A 16,354-nucleotide genomic window follows, 5' to 3' on the forward strand; every position below is an offset into this window, starting at 1 on the left:
TTCAGTAACCTCCATTTTATCCTCCTCTTCAACTTCCCCCGCCCCCAACCTCTCCAGCTGGCCCTCATCACCTTCCTCAGAGACCATTTCCCAATCTTCTATCTCCTCCCCTAACTCTTGCACAGCCGGGTGGGGAAGAGAGGGATTCTGGGACTGGTAGTTCCTCCTCTTCTTCCTTAACCCAGCCAACCTCTCTGCCTCCGGTAGCGCAGCTTTCTGAATGTGGGTGTTGTGCACATGAAGTCTGCCCCGTTGGGGGTTCCCCGGCTGCCTGCACCCCCCTTCTGCGTGCCTTCCCAGATCCCCTTTCACCTACCCTCTCACAATAGTTTTGTATCATCTGCAAATTTGATCACTTCACTCGTCGTCCTGATTTTCATATCATTTATAAATATGTTAAATAGTACCGGTCCCACTACAGATCACTGCGGCACTCCACTGTTCACTCTCCTCCATTTTGAGAAATGACTATTTAACCCTACCCTCTGTTTTCTGTCCAATAACCAATTCCTAATCCACACCAAAACCTTGCCTTCTATCCCTTGACTCTTTAATTTTCTTAGGAGTCTCTCATGGGGAACTTTTATCAAAAGCTTTCTGAAAATCTAGATACACTACATCAACCGGCTCATCTTTATCCACATGTTTGTTCACGCCTGCAAAGAAATGAAGCAAATCGGTGAAGCAAGACTTCCCTCAGCTGAACCCATTCTGACTCTGTCCCATTAAACCATGTTTGTCTACGTGTTCTATAATTTTATTCTTTATAATAGTTTCCACTATTTTGCCCAGCACCGACTTCAGGCTTACTGGTCTATAATTTCCTGGATCACCCCTAGAACCCTTTTAAAAAATCAGCGTCTCATTGGCCACCCTCCAATCGTAGTAACATAGTAACATAGTAGATGACGGCAGAAAAAGACCTGCACGGTCCATCTAGTCTGCCCAACAAGACAACTCATATATGCTACTTTTTGTGTATACCCTACTTTGATTTGTACCTGTGCTCTTCAGGGCACAGACCGTATAAGTCTGCCCAGCACTATCCCCGCCTCCCAACCACCAGCCCCGCCTCCCAAACACCTTCAGGTACTACGGACGATTTTAACGACAGGTTACATATTACTAACAGCAGATCAGCAATTTCATGCTTGAGTTCTTTGAGTACCATTGGATGTATGCCATCTGGTCCAGGTGATTTACTACTCTTTAATTAGTCAATTTGGCTCAGTACATCTTCCAGGTTCACCGAGATTTCTTTGAATTCCTCCGCATCATCACCCTTGAAAACCATTTCCGGTACAGGCAGATCTCTTCCATCATCTTCCATAAAGACAAGCAAAGAATTCATTCGCTTTCTCTGCTATGGCCTTGTCGTTCCTGAGCGCCCCTTTTGCTCCTTTGTGATCTAACGGTCCCACAGATTCCCTCACAGGCTTTCTGATTCTGATGTACCTGAAAAAGGGACACCCAAGTTTTTCTGACAACTGTACACCATTACCATAACCCTTATGGTTGAAGGGAGGCACCTAGATGTGGGTACAGTGGGTTTTGGAGGGCTCACATTTACCACCACAAGTGTAACAGGTAGGGGGGGGGTGGGCCTGGGTCCGCCTGCCTGAAGTGCACTGCACCCACTAAAACTGCTCTAGGAACCTGCATACTGCTGCGATGGACCTGAGTATGACATTTGATATGGTAATGCCATAACAGGCCTCTGTAAGCCACATTGAGCCTGCAGATAGGTGGGAAAATGTGGGATACAAGTGCAATAAATAAATAAATTTGAGGCTGGCATAGAGGCTGGCAAAAAATATTTTTTTTTAATTTTTTTGAGGGTGGGAGGGGGTTAGTGACCACTGGGAGAGTAAGGGGACGTCATCCCCGATTCCGTCCAGTGGTCATCTGGTCAGTTCGGGCACCTTTTTGAGGCTTGGTCGTAACAAAAAAAGGACCAAGTAAAGTCATCCTATTCAAGTGCTCATCAGGGACGCCATTCTTTTTTCGATTATGGGTCGAGGACGCCCATGTGTTAGGCACGCCCAAGTCCCGTCTTTGCTATGCCTTCAACACGCCCCCGTGAACTTTGGTCGTCCCCACGACTGAAAGCAGTTGGGGACGCCCAAAATCGGCTTTCGATTATGCTGATTTGGGCGACCCTGTGAGAAGGACGCCCATCTTTCGATTTGTGTCGAAAGATGGGCATCCTTCTCTTTTGAAAATAAGCAGTGTCCTAACTTTTGCAGCTGATCCTTTGTTTCTTTTTAACCATTTTCTTCATTTATAGTTGCCCTTTCGAAAATTACATGCACCTACAGTAGATTTCTTTTGCGGGTTCATCCCAGATAGTAGCTCAAACTTGATCATGTTATGATCACTGTGTCCCAGGGGACCCAACACTGCCACCTCTTGAACTATGCCCTGCACACCACCAAGGACCAGATCCAAAATGGCTTCCTTTCTCGTCAGTTCCTGGACCAGCTGCTCCAAGAAGCAGTTGTTTATTACATCTAGAAATTTTATCTCCATGGCACTCTCTGTTCTAACATTTATCCAGTCAATATCGGGGTAATTGAAATCACCCATTATTATAGCATTGCCCAATTTGCCAGCTTTTCTAATCTCTGTAAACATTTCTTCACCCGTCTATTCATTCTGTCCTGGTAGACAGTAGTACAGCCCTACAAGAATACTCCTTCCCTTCACACATGGAATTTCTATCTATAATGATTCCACACTGCTGTTTCATGTGAAATTTTTATTTTATTTGATTCAATTCCCTCTTTAACATATAGCACAACCTCATCATTTAGTGCTATATATTCTAACTCTCCCGTCTTATTTTTTAGTCTTCTAGCATTTGTATACAAGCACTTCAAATTTGTTTTTTTCCTTTGATCTACAAGCTGTTTAGAAGTTGAAGGGGATAATGCACATCCTTTATCTTGCTCTCTCATTAAGCACACCTGGTTTACTTTCAGCATTATTGAAACCTCTCTACTGGGATTCCCTAAATGTCCTGTTTCAATAGTATCCTTCAAGGATACTCCACACTGAACCATGTGCTCCTTAGTGACTGTCAGCTTTTCCCTACCCCATTCTAGTTTAAAAGCTGCTCTATCTCCTTTTTAAAAGTTAGCGCCGGCAGCCTGGTTCCATCGTGGTTAAGGTGGAGCCCATCCTTTCGGAATAGTCTCCCCCTTTCCCAGAATGTCACCCAGTTCCTAACAAATCTAAATCCCTCATCCCTGCACCATCGTCTCAACCAAGCTGGTTTTCCAGGGAATGCAGCAGGGTAGCCTCAGGAATGCTTTCTGGTAAACCCACAAAGCACACATTGTTGCGCTTTAAGCAGTTTTCAAGGTCGTCCATTTTGAGAGCTTGGTCCCGCAGTTGTTCTTGCAGTTGTGTTACCTGATCATCCAGATCCATCATCTATATTGGACACTCATTGTTTGAGCTCTCTGGTCTGCCTGTTCATTTTGGTAAGGTCTCTATATTTATATTTAGATATTGACCGGAGAGCTTAGCCAATTGTGGCTGCAATGACCAGGACACCGCAGTAGTGAGTTGTTCCAATTGGTCTGTAGTGAAGGTCGGTGCCGTGGGACTTGCAGGCTCAGCCATTTTCTCTTCCTCATTGCTGCTTTTACTTGCCTCTTTCCTGTTGTTTTTCGACGCCATGTCTCCGCAGCAGGACGAAAGATATTCATCCATGCAGTCCTTTAACTACTACTGCAAAGTAATGATTGTTCTGGGTGCGAAAAATCAAATTAAATACTTTATGGAGAGTGGGTCCTCAGGAGCGCAGCAGCAGCAATGTGTCTGCTCCTCTCCAAGCATCACGTTACCTCCCCTATTTGTTTTAAAAGTATTTCCATGTAATTTCATTGAGTGTCACCAGGTCTTTGTACTTTTTGACAGAGTGAAAAATCGATTTACTTTTACCCATTCTACTCCACTCAGGATTTTGTAGACCTCAATCATGTTCCCCCTCAGCTGTCTCTTTTCCAAGCTGAAAAGGCCTAACCCCTTTAGCCTTTCCTCATATAGGAGGAGTTCCATTCCCTTTATCATTGTGATTGCTCTTCTTTGAACCTTTTCTAATTCTGCTATCTTTTTTGAGATACAGCAACCAGAATTGTATGCAATACTCAAGGTGAGATTGCTCCATGGAGTGATACAGAAGCATTATAATATTCTTGGTCTTGCATCCTTTTCCAAATAATTTATATATTCTGATATTTGTCAACATTTGCTTATTTCCAATCTAAGGAAGAAGGTTATCTTCGAAAGCTAATAAAAAATATATTGTTAGTCCAATAAAAAAAAGTATCATCTTATTTTCTTTTCTATGTTTTGATTTATTTCTATTTATTACCTTTAAAAGTAGACTAACACGGCTACCACACCACTTTACTGGTAATTCCTAGCACCCTGTTGGCTTTTTTGGCCACCGCCCCATATTATCTACGATGACACCTAGATCCCTTTCTTGAGTGCTAACTCTTAAGGTGGACCCTAGCATCAGGTAACTACTATTCGGATTATTCTTCCCAGTGTGCTTCACTTTGTATTTGTCCACATTAAATTTCATCTGCCATTTGGTTGCCCAGTCTTACAGTTTCTTACTTCCTGGAATTTTTCACAATCCACTTGTGTTTTGACAACTTTGAATAGTTTTGCGTCATCTGTAAATTTAATCATCTCACTCGTTCTGATTTCTGCTTCAAGCTACCTTTCCGCCACTTTCAGATTCCATCATCATCTTCAGCTTTGAAGTCCTTGTGGTCATCTTTCAGTATTCCATCTGTTTCATCTATGACTAAAATACTTAGTCAGTTACACATTACATTCTTTCACTGGATCCAATCCCATCATCATAGCTACTGCAATCATCAGTTGGGTCTTATCATGCATTCTATGATTTCTAACAGTCCTAATGCTTGGAACTGTTTCTTTGGAACTTAAAACGGCAATTAGGCTAATCCTAATCCTTAAAAGTCTGATTTGGATCCTCTGCAAGCAAAGAACTATCGTCTGGTTTCTAAGTTCCCATTTCTCTCCAAGTTTCTTGAATCCGTTGTTTTATCTCGGTTACAGGCACATAAATAATCAGTTAATGCCCTGCACCCCTGCCAGTCAGGGTTCAGAGCAGGCATTAGCACAGAAACTGCCCTTGCAGGGCTCTTGAGCGAGTTTCATAGCCATCTTGAGGCAGGACATATTGCGCTGGTAGTGTCTCTGGACCTATCAGCAGCATTTGACCTCATCAACCATCATCTTCTACTACTTTAACGCCTAAGCTCTCTTGGGATTTTAGGAACGGTCTTGAATTGGTTTCAGTCTTTTGTGGCAAACGCACTTTCATAGTTATGCAAGATTCTTCTACATCCTCTTTTCATATGCATTCCTGTAGGGTACCTCGGGGTGTGGTGCTTTCCCCACTTCTGTTTAATCTTTTTGTCAGTCCGTTGGCACTCTTAATTCAGTCTCATAGCATCAGCTCTTATTCTTATGCTGATGACTTTCTTCTCATACATTACACTAATACTACATTGATTGATTTTAGAGCCACTTCAGATATGCCTTGACAAAGTTGCATCCTAGCTTCAGGAAAATCGGTTGATATTGAATCCAGAGGCTACAGTTGCATCCTGGATCACTGGTTCAACATCTGTTCCATCTTACATCCCAACCCTTTTCAATAGGCCAATTACTCCTATTCTCTCTTTTACATATCTGGGTATTATTCTAGATTCAGCACTCTAATTTTCTTCTCAAGTCTCCTTTATATGTAGAACAGGACTTTTCATTTTGGGTAAACTCAGAGCAATCCGTAATTACCTGGATACAGATTCTCTTCATTCTCTGTTTTATGCTTACATTAACTCGTGCTATGATTTCTGTAATATTGTGTATGCAAGTATCACCAAGACTTATTTAAAACACTTAGACTCTTCTGAATACTGCGGCTAGGATCTTATATAGGGCGAAGCGGCACAACCATGTCACACCCATTTTGAAACAATTGCATTGGCTTCCGATAGACTTTAGATTTAAATTCAAAATATTGACTCTTACGCACAAAATATTCTGTAATAATATAACTGATTACTTATCATCATTGGTCATTCCATATACTCCATGCCGTACTCTGTTCTCTCTAACTGACAACATACTTCTGTTGCCTCATCCTTCCAAAGTGAAATGGGAGTCAATGAGATTGAGTGCTTTTTATTTCTTGGCCCCTGCACTGTGAAACTCTTTACCACAGTATCTCAGACTAGAAAACGCTACCTCATTCTGGACTGCATTGAAAGCATATTTATTTCAGATGGCATTTGATAATCGCTGATCCTGTATCCAAGATGTATGGGTATGGGGATAGGGGGTGACAATTTCAATGTGACTGAAATTTCTGTGCGAATGAGTTTGTCTATACCTCATAAGTGTGTGTGTGTGTGTGTGTGTGTGTGCTCCTACCAAATTATGTCGTTCTATTTCTGTACTTTGTAATTTTTAGTTTGTAATTATGTGAACCACCTCGACTCGTGTACAAAAGAGGTGGTATATCACCTGCGGAATCTTAGCGTAGATTGGGTGGTGACGACGGTAATTGGGAAACAAAACCAGTGCTGGGCAGACTTTTACTGTCTACGCCCTGATTGTGACTGAATAGATAGGGATGGGCTGGAGTGTAAATTTTAAGGGACTTCAACGTTAGCTTCAGAACTTAGTACAAGAAGAGTGCTGGGCAGATTTCTATGGTCTGTGCCCTGAGAATGGCAAGGACAAATCAAAATACCATGTAAAATGAGTTTATCTTGTTGGGCAGACTGGATGGACTGTAAAGGTCTTTATCTGCCATCATTTACTATGTTGCTATGTTACATCAATAAACAATAAGATCATCTGAGAGTGGGGCACTCCCTTGGTGGGTCTTTTTGCCACTCATCTCAACAACAAGGTCCCTTGGTACTGCTTCAGACTCAGATCACACAGCAGACTAGCAGCAGATGCCTTTCTCCTTCATTGGTAAACTGATCTTATGTATTTACATTCCTATGATAGGGAAGACTCTCCTGAAAGTTAAGCAAGACAAGGGATCCATGATCCTCATCACACCATTCTGGCCAAGACAGGTGTGGTTCCCTCTTCTTCAGGAGTTGTCCTACAAAGTACTGTGGAGATTGGAGTGTTTTCTGACCCTCATCATTCAGAACAGTGGATCTCTTCTACATCCCAACCTTCAGTCCCTGACTCTTATGGCTTGGATGTTGAGAACCTAGAATTTTCCTCCTTGAACCTGCCAGAGAGCGTGTCTGGCTTCCAGGAAGGCTTCCACTAAGAGGAGTTTCTCCTTAAACTACAGGAGGTTTGCTGTCTGATGTTAGAGCAAGGCCCTAGATCCTCTCTCTTGTTCTACATAAAAACTGCTTGAGTACCTCCTGCACCTCTCTGAGTCTGGTTTGAAAACCAACTCTGTAAGGATTCACCTCAGTGCAATCAGTGCTTTTCATCACTGTGTAGGAGGTAAACCCATCTCTGAACAGCCTTTAGGATCTCATGCGAGATTTGCTGTTGACAAAGCCCCCCCCAACCCCCATCAAACCTCCTACTGTGTCATGGGACCTCAACCGTGTCCTCACCCAGCTGATGGAATTTCCTTTTCAGCCACTTGATTCCTATCATCTGAAGTACCTGATTTGGATGGTCTTATTTCTGGTGACGGTCACTTCTGCTTGCAGAGTCCGTGAGCTTCAGGCCATAGCAGCGGATCCACCTTACACAAAGTTTCATCATAGCACAGGGGCGTAGCTATGGGTGGGCCTGGGTGGGCCCAGGCCCACCCAATTTCACCTCAGGCCCGCCCACCCAAGCGCACACACACTGCACCAGCTTAGCAGGGCAGAAACAGCACCCACTCTGGCTCAACTGATGATCTCTCCAGACTCGCAGCGGCGAACTGGTGGGCGGCGGCAATAAAAGTATAAAGCAGCCAGGCTCCTCGACTCCGTCTCGTCCTTCGCTTTCACTTCCCTGCCCTCTCAGCGTCCCGCCTTCCTCTGATGTCATTTCCTTTTGGGCGGGACGCTGGGAGGGCAGGGAAGTGAAAGCGAAGGACGGGACGGAGTCGAGGAGCCTGGCTGCTTTATACTTTTATTGCCGCCGCCCACCAGTTCGCCACTGCGAGTAGAGAAGGAAGAAGGCCATTTAGAAAATCTTTTTTTTCTACTCCCCCGCGCAGCCGTCGCCGTTTACTCAAAACACAGCAAGCAACCCGAGCTGCTGCCTGCATCCACGTTGTCGTTCTTTATTGTTGGTAAGGAGAGGGAAGGATGGGACTGGGAGGGGTGGTGAGCAGAGGGAAGGATGGGTCTGGGAGGGGTGGTGAGTACAGAGTATGGGGGACTAATGAAGTGGGTGAAAGATGGGGGAGGAATTTAGGAGACTGGGTAAGGGAGAGACAGAGGGGGGAATGGGAGTGCTGGAGAGGGAATGAGAGCGCTGGAGAGGGAATGAGAGTGCTGGAGAGGGAATGAGAGGGAGATGGTCAAAGCTCAAAGGGGAGAGAGGAGAAATTGCTGGACATGGAAGGGAGGGCAGGGGAGAGAGGAGAATTGCTGGATATGGATGGATGGAGGGAGGGCAGGGGAGTTGCTGGACATGGGTGGATAGAGGGGATGGCAGGGGAGAGGAGAGTTGCTGGACATAGGTGGATGGAGGGGAGAGGAGAGTTGCTGGACATGGATGGAGGGGAGGGCAGTGGAGAGAGGAGGGTTCCTGGACATGGGTGGATGGAGGGGAGGGCAGGGAGATAATTGTTGGACATGGATGGAGGTGAAGGCAGGGAAGACAGGACGGAGATGCACAAGGATGGAGGGGAGAAAGAAGAAATTCTGAACATGGATGGAGGGGAGGGAAGACAGAGGAAGGAGATGCACATGGATGGAGGGGAAGGGAGAGAGAAGAAATGCTGACATGGATGGTGGGGAGGGAAGAGAGAGGAAGGAGATGATATGAGGGAAAAGGAAGAGAAGAGAAAAACTGCACATGGATTGAGAAAATAGGCAGAAGCTGGATCCACTGGACAGTCAAGTCTGCGGAGGACCCAGCTTTTACTTACGGATGTCGAGCAAGAAATGAAGAAGAAAGGAGGAAAGTAAAGAAATAAATGGAAAGGAAGCCCTGGAAACGGAGTTGAGGACAGATAGCAGCAGAATCAGATACTGGGCCAGCATGATAAGAAAAACAAAGTCACCAGACAACAAAGGTAGAAAAAAATCATTTTATTTTCATTCTAGTGTTTGGAATATGTCCACTTTGAGAATCAGGTGCTCAACATTAAAAGTTTATATTTATTTACTTATTTATGGCATTTTATCCCACATTAAACATGAATTAGATTGGAACCTGGGATCATTTAATTTTATTTTTCCTGGCGAGAGTAATGCATTGCCTCCCCCCACCCCAGGCTCTCTCCCCGGCCATAGCCAGCTCTGCAATTTTGAGGGGAGGTGGGGGGGGGGGGGGGCGCAGAGGTGGACTGGGGAGAGAGCCTGTTGTTAAACATTTACCAGCAAACCACTGTCTAGTGCCCACCCATCCAACCTGTTGGCCCACCCAAAAATTGACTTCTGGCTACGCCACTGTCATAGCAGAGTAAGCAGAAAAAGACTTGTATGGTCCATCCAGTCTGCGCAACAAGATAAAACTCATATGTGCTGCTTTATATGTATACCTGACCTTGATTTGTATCTACCATTTTCAGGGCACAGACCGTAGAAGTCTGCCCAGTACTAGCCCCACCTTCCAACCACCAGTGCTGCCACCCAATCTCCACTAAGCTTCTGAGGATCCATTCCTTCTGAACAGGATTCCTGTATGTTTATCCCACGCATTTTTGAATTCCTCCGCACTCACCTTAAGTTCTTTCCTAAGGTGGTGGTGGAGTTACATAAGTACATATAAGCACTGCCACGCTGGGAAAAGACCAAAGGTCCATCAAGCCCAGCACTCTGTCTCCGACAGCGGCCAATCCAGGCCCCAAGAATCTGGCAAAAACCCAAAATTTAATAACGATCAATGAACTTTTCCTTCAGGAATCTGTCCAGACCCCCTTTAAACTCAGCAAGGCCAGCTGCAGTCACTACCTTCTCCGGCAATGAGTTCCAGAGTCTAACCACACGCTGAGTAAAGAAAAACTTTCTCCAATTTGTTTTAAACCTACCACATTCTAATTTCATCTTGTTTCCCCTAGTTCTATTATTGTTAGAAAGCGTAAACAAACGCTTCACATCTGTCCGCTCTACCCCACTCATTATTTTGTAGACCTCTATCATATCAGCCCTCAGCCGCCTTTTCTCCAGGCTAAAGAGTCCTAGCCGTCTTAACCTCTCCTCATAAGGTGGTAGTCCCATCCCTTTTATCATTTTCGTCGCCCTTCTCTGCACCTTCTCCAATTCCATCTTAACCAGTTAATTGTTCTGCCAACTTTCTTCCTGAAACCTCATGCCCACCCTGGTGAAAGAACACTTCACACCTTGGACTGCAAGCGAGCCTTAGCTGTCTATCTGGAACGAACTAAAATCTATAGTCAGTCCACCCAGCTCTTCGTTTCTTTTGACCCAAACAGGATGGGGGATAGCCATTGGCAAACACACTTTGACCAATTGGCTGGCAGACTGCATCTCTTTCACTTATGCCCAAACTGGGCTGACTTTGGAGGGTCATTTCATGGCTCACAATCTCAGAGTTATGGCTGTGTCGGTAGCCCATCTGAGGTCAGCCTCTATCAAAAAGATCAGCATGGCTGCAACATGGTCTTTGGTTCACACATTCACATCTCGCTGCTGCCTTGAGCAAAATACCTGACTTGACATCCAGTTTGGTCAGAGAGTACTGCAGAATCTATATGGTGTCTAGAATCCAACTCCACCATCGTAGGCCCATTTTCATTTCCAGGATTCACCTTCTCAACCAGTTTGTTTGTTTTCAGGTTGATTGGTTGTTTAGGCCTTGCCCTATTGTCCTATCATTGTTATTTTTTGGTGAGCCTGGTAGCTAGAGATTCCCAGTTATGAGATGATATGGCCTGCTTGTCCATGGAGAAATCACAGTTACATACCTGTAGCAGGTGTTAGAGGACAGCAGGTCAATCATTCTCACAAACTCTCCGTCCTCCCCTTGAAGTTATCTTTTCCAGCTATGTCATTAGATTGCTGGTCTCGCGCTTGCATGTCAGGTGGGAAGGCACTTGCACATCCGCGATGGGATGCTGCCAAAGGTCTCTTAAAAAGACAGAGCTCTGGGCAGTGTCCGCATTGGACTCCCTCAGATGATATCACCCAGTTGTGAGAAGATTTGCCCACTGTCCTCAGAGAACACCTGCTACAGGTAAGTAATGTAGTTTTGCCTGCAAGTGAGAGATTACATAATGTTTAAGGCACATCTGAAATATGTAGAATACTTGCTGTTATCTTAATTGCATTTACTCTCTTCTAAAATTTCACTTCTTACTCTGTCAATGATATGACTTTCCTCTATGGGTCTCTTGCATAATTTTTTATGTATCGCTGTCCTGGACCTGCTACAATGGGTATTTAGACCATGACTTCAGTCTGATGCCCAAATAGACTACTACTACTACTATTTAGCATTTCTATAGCGCTACAAGGCGTATGCAGCGCTGCACAAACATAGAAGAAAGACAGTCCCTGCTCAAAGAGCTTACAATCTAATAGACAAAAATAAAGTAATCAAATCAATGTGTACAGGAAGGAGGAGAGGAGGGTAGGTGGAGGCGAGTGGTTACAAGTGGTTATGAGTCAAAAGCAATGTTAAAGAGGTGGGCTTTCAGTCTAGATTTAAAGGTGGCCAAGAATGGGGCACGACGTAGGGGCTCAGGAAGTTTATTCCAGGCGTAGGGTGCAGCGAGACAGAAGGCGCGAAGTCTGGAGTTGGCAGTAGTAGAGAAGGGAACAGATAAGAAGGATTTATCCATGGAGCGGAGTGCACGGGAAGGGGTGTAGGGAAGGACGAGTGTGGAGAGATACTGGGGAGCAGCAGAGTGAGTACATTTATAGGTTAGTAGAAGAAGTTTGGATGCGAAAACGGATAGGGAGCCAGTGAAGTGACTTGAGGAGAGGGGTAGTATGAGTAAAGCGACCCTGGCGGAAGACGAGACGGGCAGCAGACATCAAAATGGCTCAAATTTCAAACCTGTGGAGATGTTGGTATTCATATTCATATTCTGCTGCCAAAGTACAGATAATACAGGTCTTATAGAGTTTTGGCAGAGTTGCAGACCAGTCTTTGCATGGGATGAGCTATTCTTGAGTTCATCATTAGGCACAAAAAAGCTCTTTTTCAACTGCAAGCATTCATCTTTTCATGTCCCTCCTATTTTTTTGTTCTTGAACAAATATTTATATTATTGACAATACAAAGACAAGTCAACTGCTGCACTTTGTATCGTATCCCAGAATAGGGAGGCAGTGAGAGAGCATGTTCCAAATGGATGAGTTCTTGCATACCTGTATTTGACTCCAAAACTGTGTAACAACTGGTAGGGCTGTGTTACATATGAATTACTCAAGTAATGGACCATCTCAGCTATTTCCGCATTTAAATGTGCTATTTCATTAGTACATGAGCATATCTGAATTTAGAAACTGCATACATCAATAAATATTCAGATAATTCAAATATTTTATTTATTTGGAATTTGCTCACACCTTTTTCAGTAGTAGCTCAAGGTGAATTACATTCAGGTACACTATTTCCCTGTCTCTGGGAGGGCTCACAATCTAAGTGTGTACTTGAGGCAATAGAGGGTTAAGTGATTTGCCCAAGATCACAGGGAGCAGCAGTGGGATTTGAACTGGCCACCTCTGGATGTCAAGACTGGTGCTCTAACCATTAGGCCACTCCTCCACTTGCCTGGTTGCTGGTTCTGTTTTTCGTTTTAAATTCTATATTTGTAAAGAAATGTTAATGGATAGTACAATAATAGTTATGAGATCAATATAACATGTCTAAAACCTAAAATCTTAATTTTGAGATGTTTGTGGATGGATTTACATGCCAACATTGATAAACTTTGCTTTATGTTAGAAGTTTTGAGGGTTTTGATGCCTTGTACTGAACCAACAAAAATATGTTGTAATAGATGAGTTTGGGAAATCACATCAGTCCCTTCCTCCTTCATCCTCTAGGGCTCAAAATGTTCAACCTTATATTTTTGTCCATTAAAGGGCATCTCAACCCACAAAGCATCACTTCCATCCCCACTACCCTCGAACTCACCCCTTCATACCAGTTCAGCAGACCCCTGGCTCCCCCAATTTATTTCTGCACCACTCTCTGAGCGCCCCCCCCCAAAGCAGTTATGACCCTCCAACCCCATTAACTTCTCAAAGCAGACCTCAGCCTCTGACCCCTCCAAAGCAGACCAGTAATCCCAGACCTACTCCTCACCTTCCCTCCCCTGCCCCCTACCAGGCACCCCCCCCCCCTGCCCAATCCCTGATCCCATCCCTGGCTTCTAGTGGGGGCACACTCTGATGGTTTGGGGGGGGGGCAGTCCATTCTCAGAGTTTTAGCGAGGTGTGCTGGACTGGCATATGGGGGGAGGGGGTCCAGGAGAGGTGAGGATGGGTAGTGATGCTGTCAAGGATGGTTCCATTGGCATTTGCATCTGTGCCATCATGTTGGCATGATGGCACTTGTGCATTCCTTGGGGCAAGTGTAAAAGCCAATGTAGAAAATGTTTAATAAAAAAAAAACCCACACAGTGGAGAGAAAAAACACACACATGCAAAGTATAGTGTACATTCCAAAGGTTAAAACAATTCTTTATTAAAACAACAAAGGACTATGTTGGGTCCTTTGTTGTTTTAATAAAGAACTGTTATAACCTTTGGAGTGCACACTGCACTTTGTTTGTGTGTGTGTTTTTTCTCTCCGCTGTGAGTTTTTTTGGATTGTTTTGCAGAATTTGGACTTCCTGTTTATTGTTTTAATTCCCCTTGTAATACACATCAGTATTTTGAACATGCCCAAACGACACCCCCTTGCATATTGCAGATCCCCTGCAGTAAATAGTTTTCTAAAATAGCTATTTACACATGCAGCCAATCTACAGATTTACGTGCTGCAATTTACCCGTAGAGTTGCTTCTACCCCAATAATGCCTTGCAGCCCACCAATCTGCACTGAAAAAGTAATGTATTAACATATTATATCAAATACACAAAATCTTTGATTTCTACAGAATTAAATAATCAGTAAGAAATTCTTCAGTTGTATCTTCACATAAATGATTTAGCCCTCCTTAATCTTTTAAAAGTTTGGAACAAACTTTGGTCCTGATTTACTAAGGTGTATTGTGCTTAGTGAATTGGCTCCATTTCTGAGAATTAAATGACATTAATGTGCGTTAATGGGCATTAGAATGTTAATACACATACTGTTGCAGTGCTGTTAGGCTCATTTTCAAAAGAGAAGGGTGCCCATCTTTCGACACAAATCACAAGATGGGCGTCCTCACAGGGTCGCCAAAATTGTCATAACTGAAAGCCGACTTTGGGCGTCCTCAACTGCTTTCCATCGCGGGGACGACCAAAGTTCACAGGGGCGTGTCGGAGGCATAGCGTAGGTTGGACTGGGGCATGCCTAACACATGGGCATCCTCGACCGATAATGGAAAAAAGAAGGGCGTCCCTGACGAACACTTGGACGAATTTATCTGGTCCTTTTTTTCTTACGACCAATCCACAAAAATGTGCCCTAAATGACCAGATGACCACCAGAGGGAATCGGGGATGACCTCGCCTTACTCCCCCAGTGGTCACTAACCCTCAAAAATTTTTTAAATATTTTTTGGCAGCCTCTATGCCAGCCTCAAATGTCATACCCAGCTCCATGACAGCAGTATGCAGGTCCCTGGAGCAGTTTTAGTGGGTGCAGTGCACTTCAGGCAGGCGGACCTAGGCCCATCCCCCTCTACCTGTTACACTTGTGGTGGTAAATGTGAGCCCTCCAAAACCCACGAGAAACCCATTATACCCACATGTAGGTGCCCTCCTTCACCCATAAGGGCTATGGTAGTGGTGTACAGTTGTGGGGAGTGGGTTTTGGGGGGCTCAGCACACAAGGGAGCTATGCACCTGGGAGCAATTTGTGAAGTCCACTGCAGTGCCCCCTAGGGTGCCCGGTTGGTGTCCTGGCATGTCAGGAGGACCAGTGCACTACGAATGCTGGCTCCTCCCACGACCAAAGGGCTTGGATTTGGTTGTTTCTGAGATGGGCTTCCTCAGTTTCCATTATCGGCGAAAATCGGGGACGAAAATCTCTTAGGTCAACCTAAATTTCGCGATTTGGGCGTCCCCGACCGTATTATCGAAACGAAAGATGGACGCCCATCTTGTTTCGATAATACAGGTTTCCCTGCCCCTTCGCCGGGACGTCCTGCGAGGACGTCCTCAGGAAAACTTGGGCGCCCCTTTCGATTATGCCCCTCTTTGTGTTGTAGTTGTTGCAATGAAAAGATAAATACATTTTTAAAAAATGTATTAACAGTGTACCTATCTTCCAGTTCACCCTTTTGCTTTTGGGGTGCACCTTTATGTAAGGAGAAATTTCTTTTTAAAAGTTCAGTAATCTAGCAAAGAGTAAACTCTTAGTTTTCAAACAATTCCTCGTTTTGTAGGCCACGCTCAGTGCTGTTGTTTTGCAAAATTATTGAACACATCTGGATTACTGCTCATCTTTGTTCTCTGCACTGTAGGGGAGCATCAGCAACCATGTCAGTAAAGTTGCGGTTTGTCTCTTCTGGGGATGGGGGAGGTTTCACCAGGAGCCGTTCCTTTGCTGGATTCAGCACTGTTCAAGGCAGGAGGATTCCGTAAGTAACAAACCACCTCAACTTTATGCTAAACAGTGCTGAGTAGGGCAGTTTGCAAACCTTCTCAACTTTATGCTAAATTCTGCTGAGTACAGCAGTTTGCCAGCAGTTACATTAACTTCTCAAAGCTTTTGGTAAATTGTCCAAGTTAGCTGCCTATACACTATATTCCATAGATTTCTATGTAATATTTCTAACAAAATGATTGCGGATTTAGTATCATTTGCATATTTTCATAGTGTTTGTCATAGTTTAACTGAAGTTCTCAGGAATTAAGGTCAAATAAGTAGGATTTGTGTAAAGTGTGTAAGAAATTCACATGTGTTTCAGTTCCATAAGAGCCTTAAAAGAGATTTTTTCTCACTTGCCTTTATTGGCTCATAGTGTCTTGGTAGATGATGTGGATTGTTGCAGACATGCCTGTTTTCTCTTTTCCTTTTCTTC

The 16,354-nt window shown here is 44.3% G+C and overlaps 1 protein-coding gene across 1 annotated transcript in view; it reads left to right on the forward strand.

The window, feature by feature from the left end:
- The window catches only part of RIPOR3 (RIPOR family member 3), a 277,332-nt gene that overhangs the window by 53,666 nt on the left and 207,312 nt on the right, over positions 1 to 16,354 (forward strand). The window contains 1 exon segment of the mRNA XM_030211650.1: positions 15,794 to 15,910. Coding sequence (XP_030067510.1) covers positions 15,794 to 15,910 — 117 coding nt within the window.

This window comes from Microcaecilia unicolor, chromosome 8 (genome assembly GCF_901765095.1).
Source record: "Microcaecilia unicolor chromosome 8, aMicUni1.1, whole genome shotgun sequence".
Taxonomy (NCBI): domain Eukaryota; kingdom Metazoa; phylum Chordata; class Amphibia; order Gymnophiona; family Siphonopidae; genus Microcaecilia; species Microcaecilia unicolor.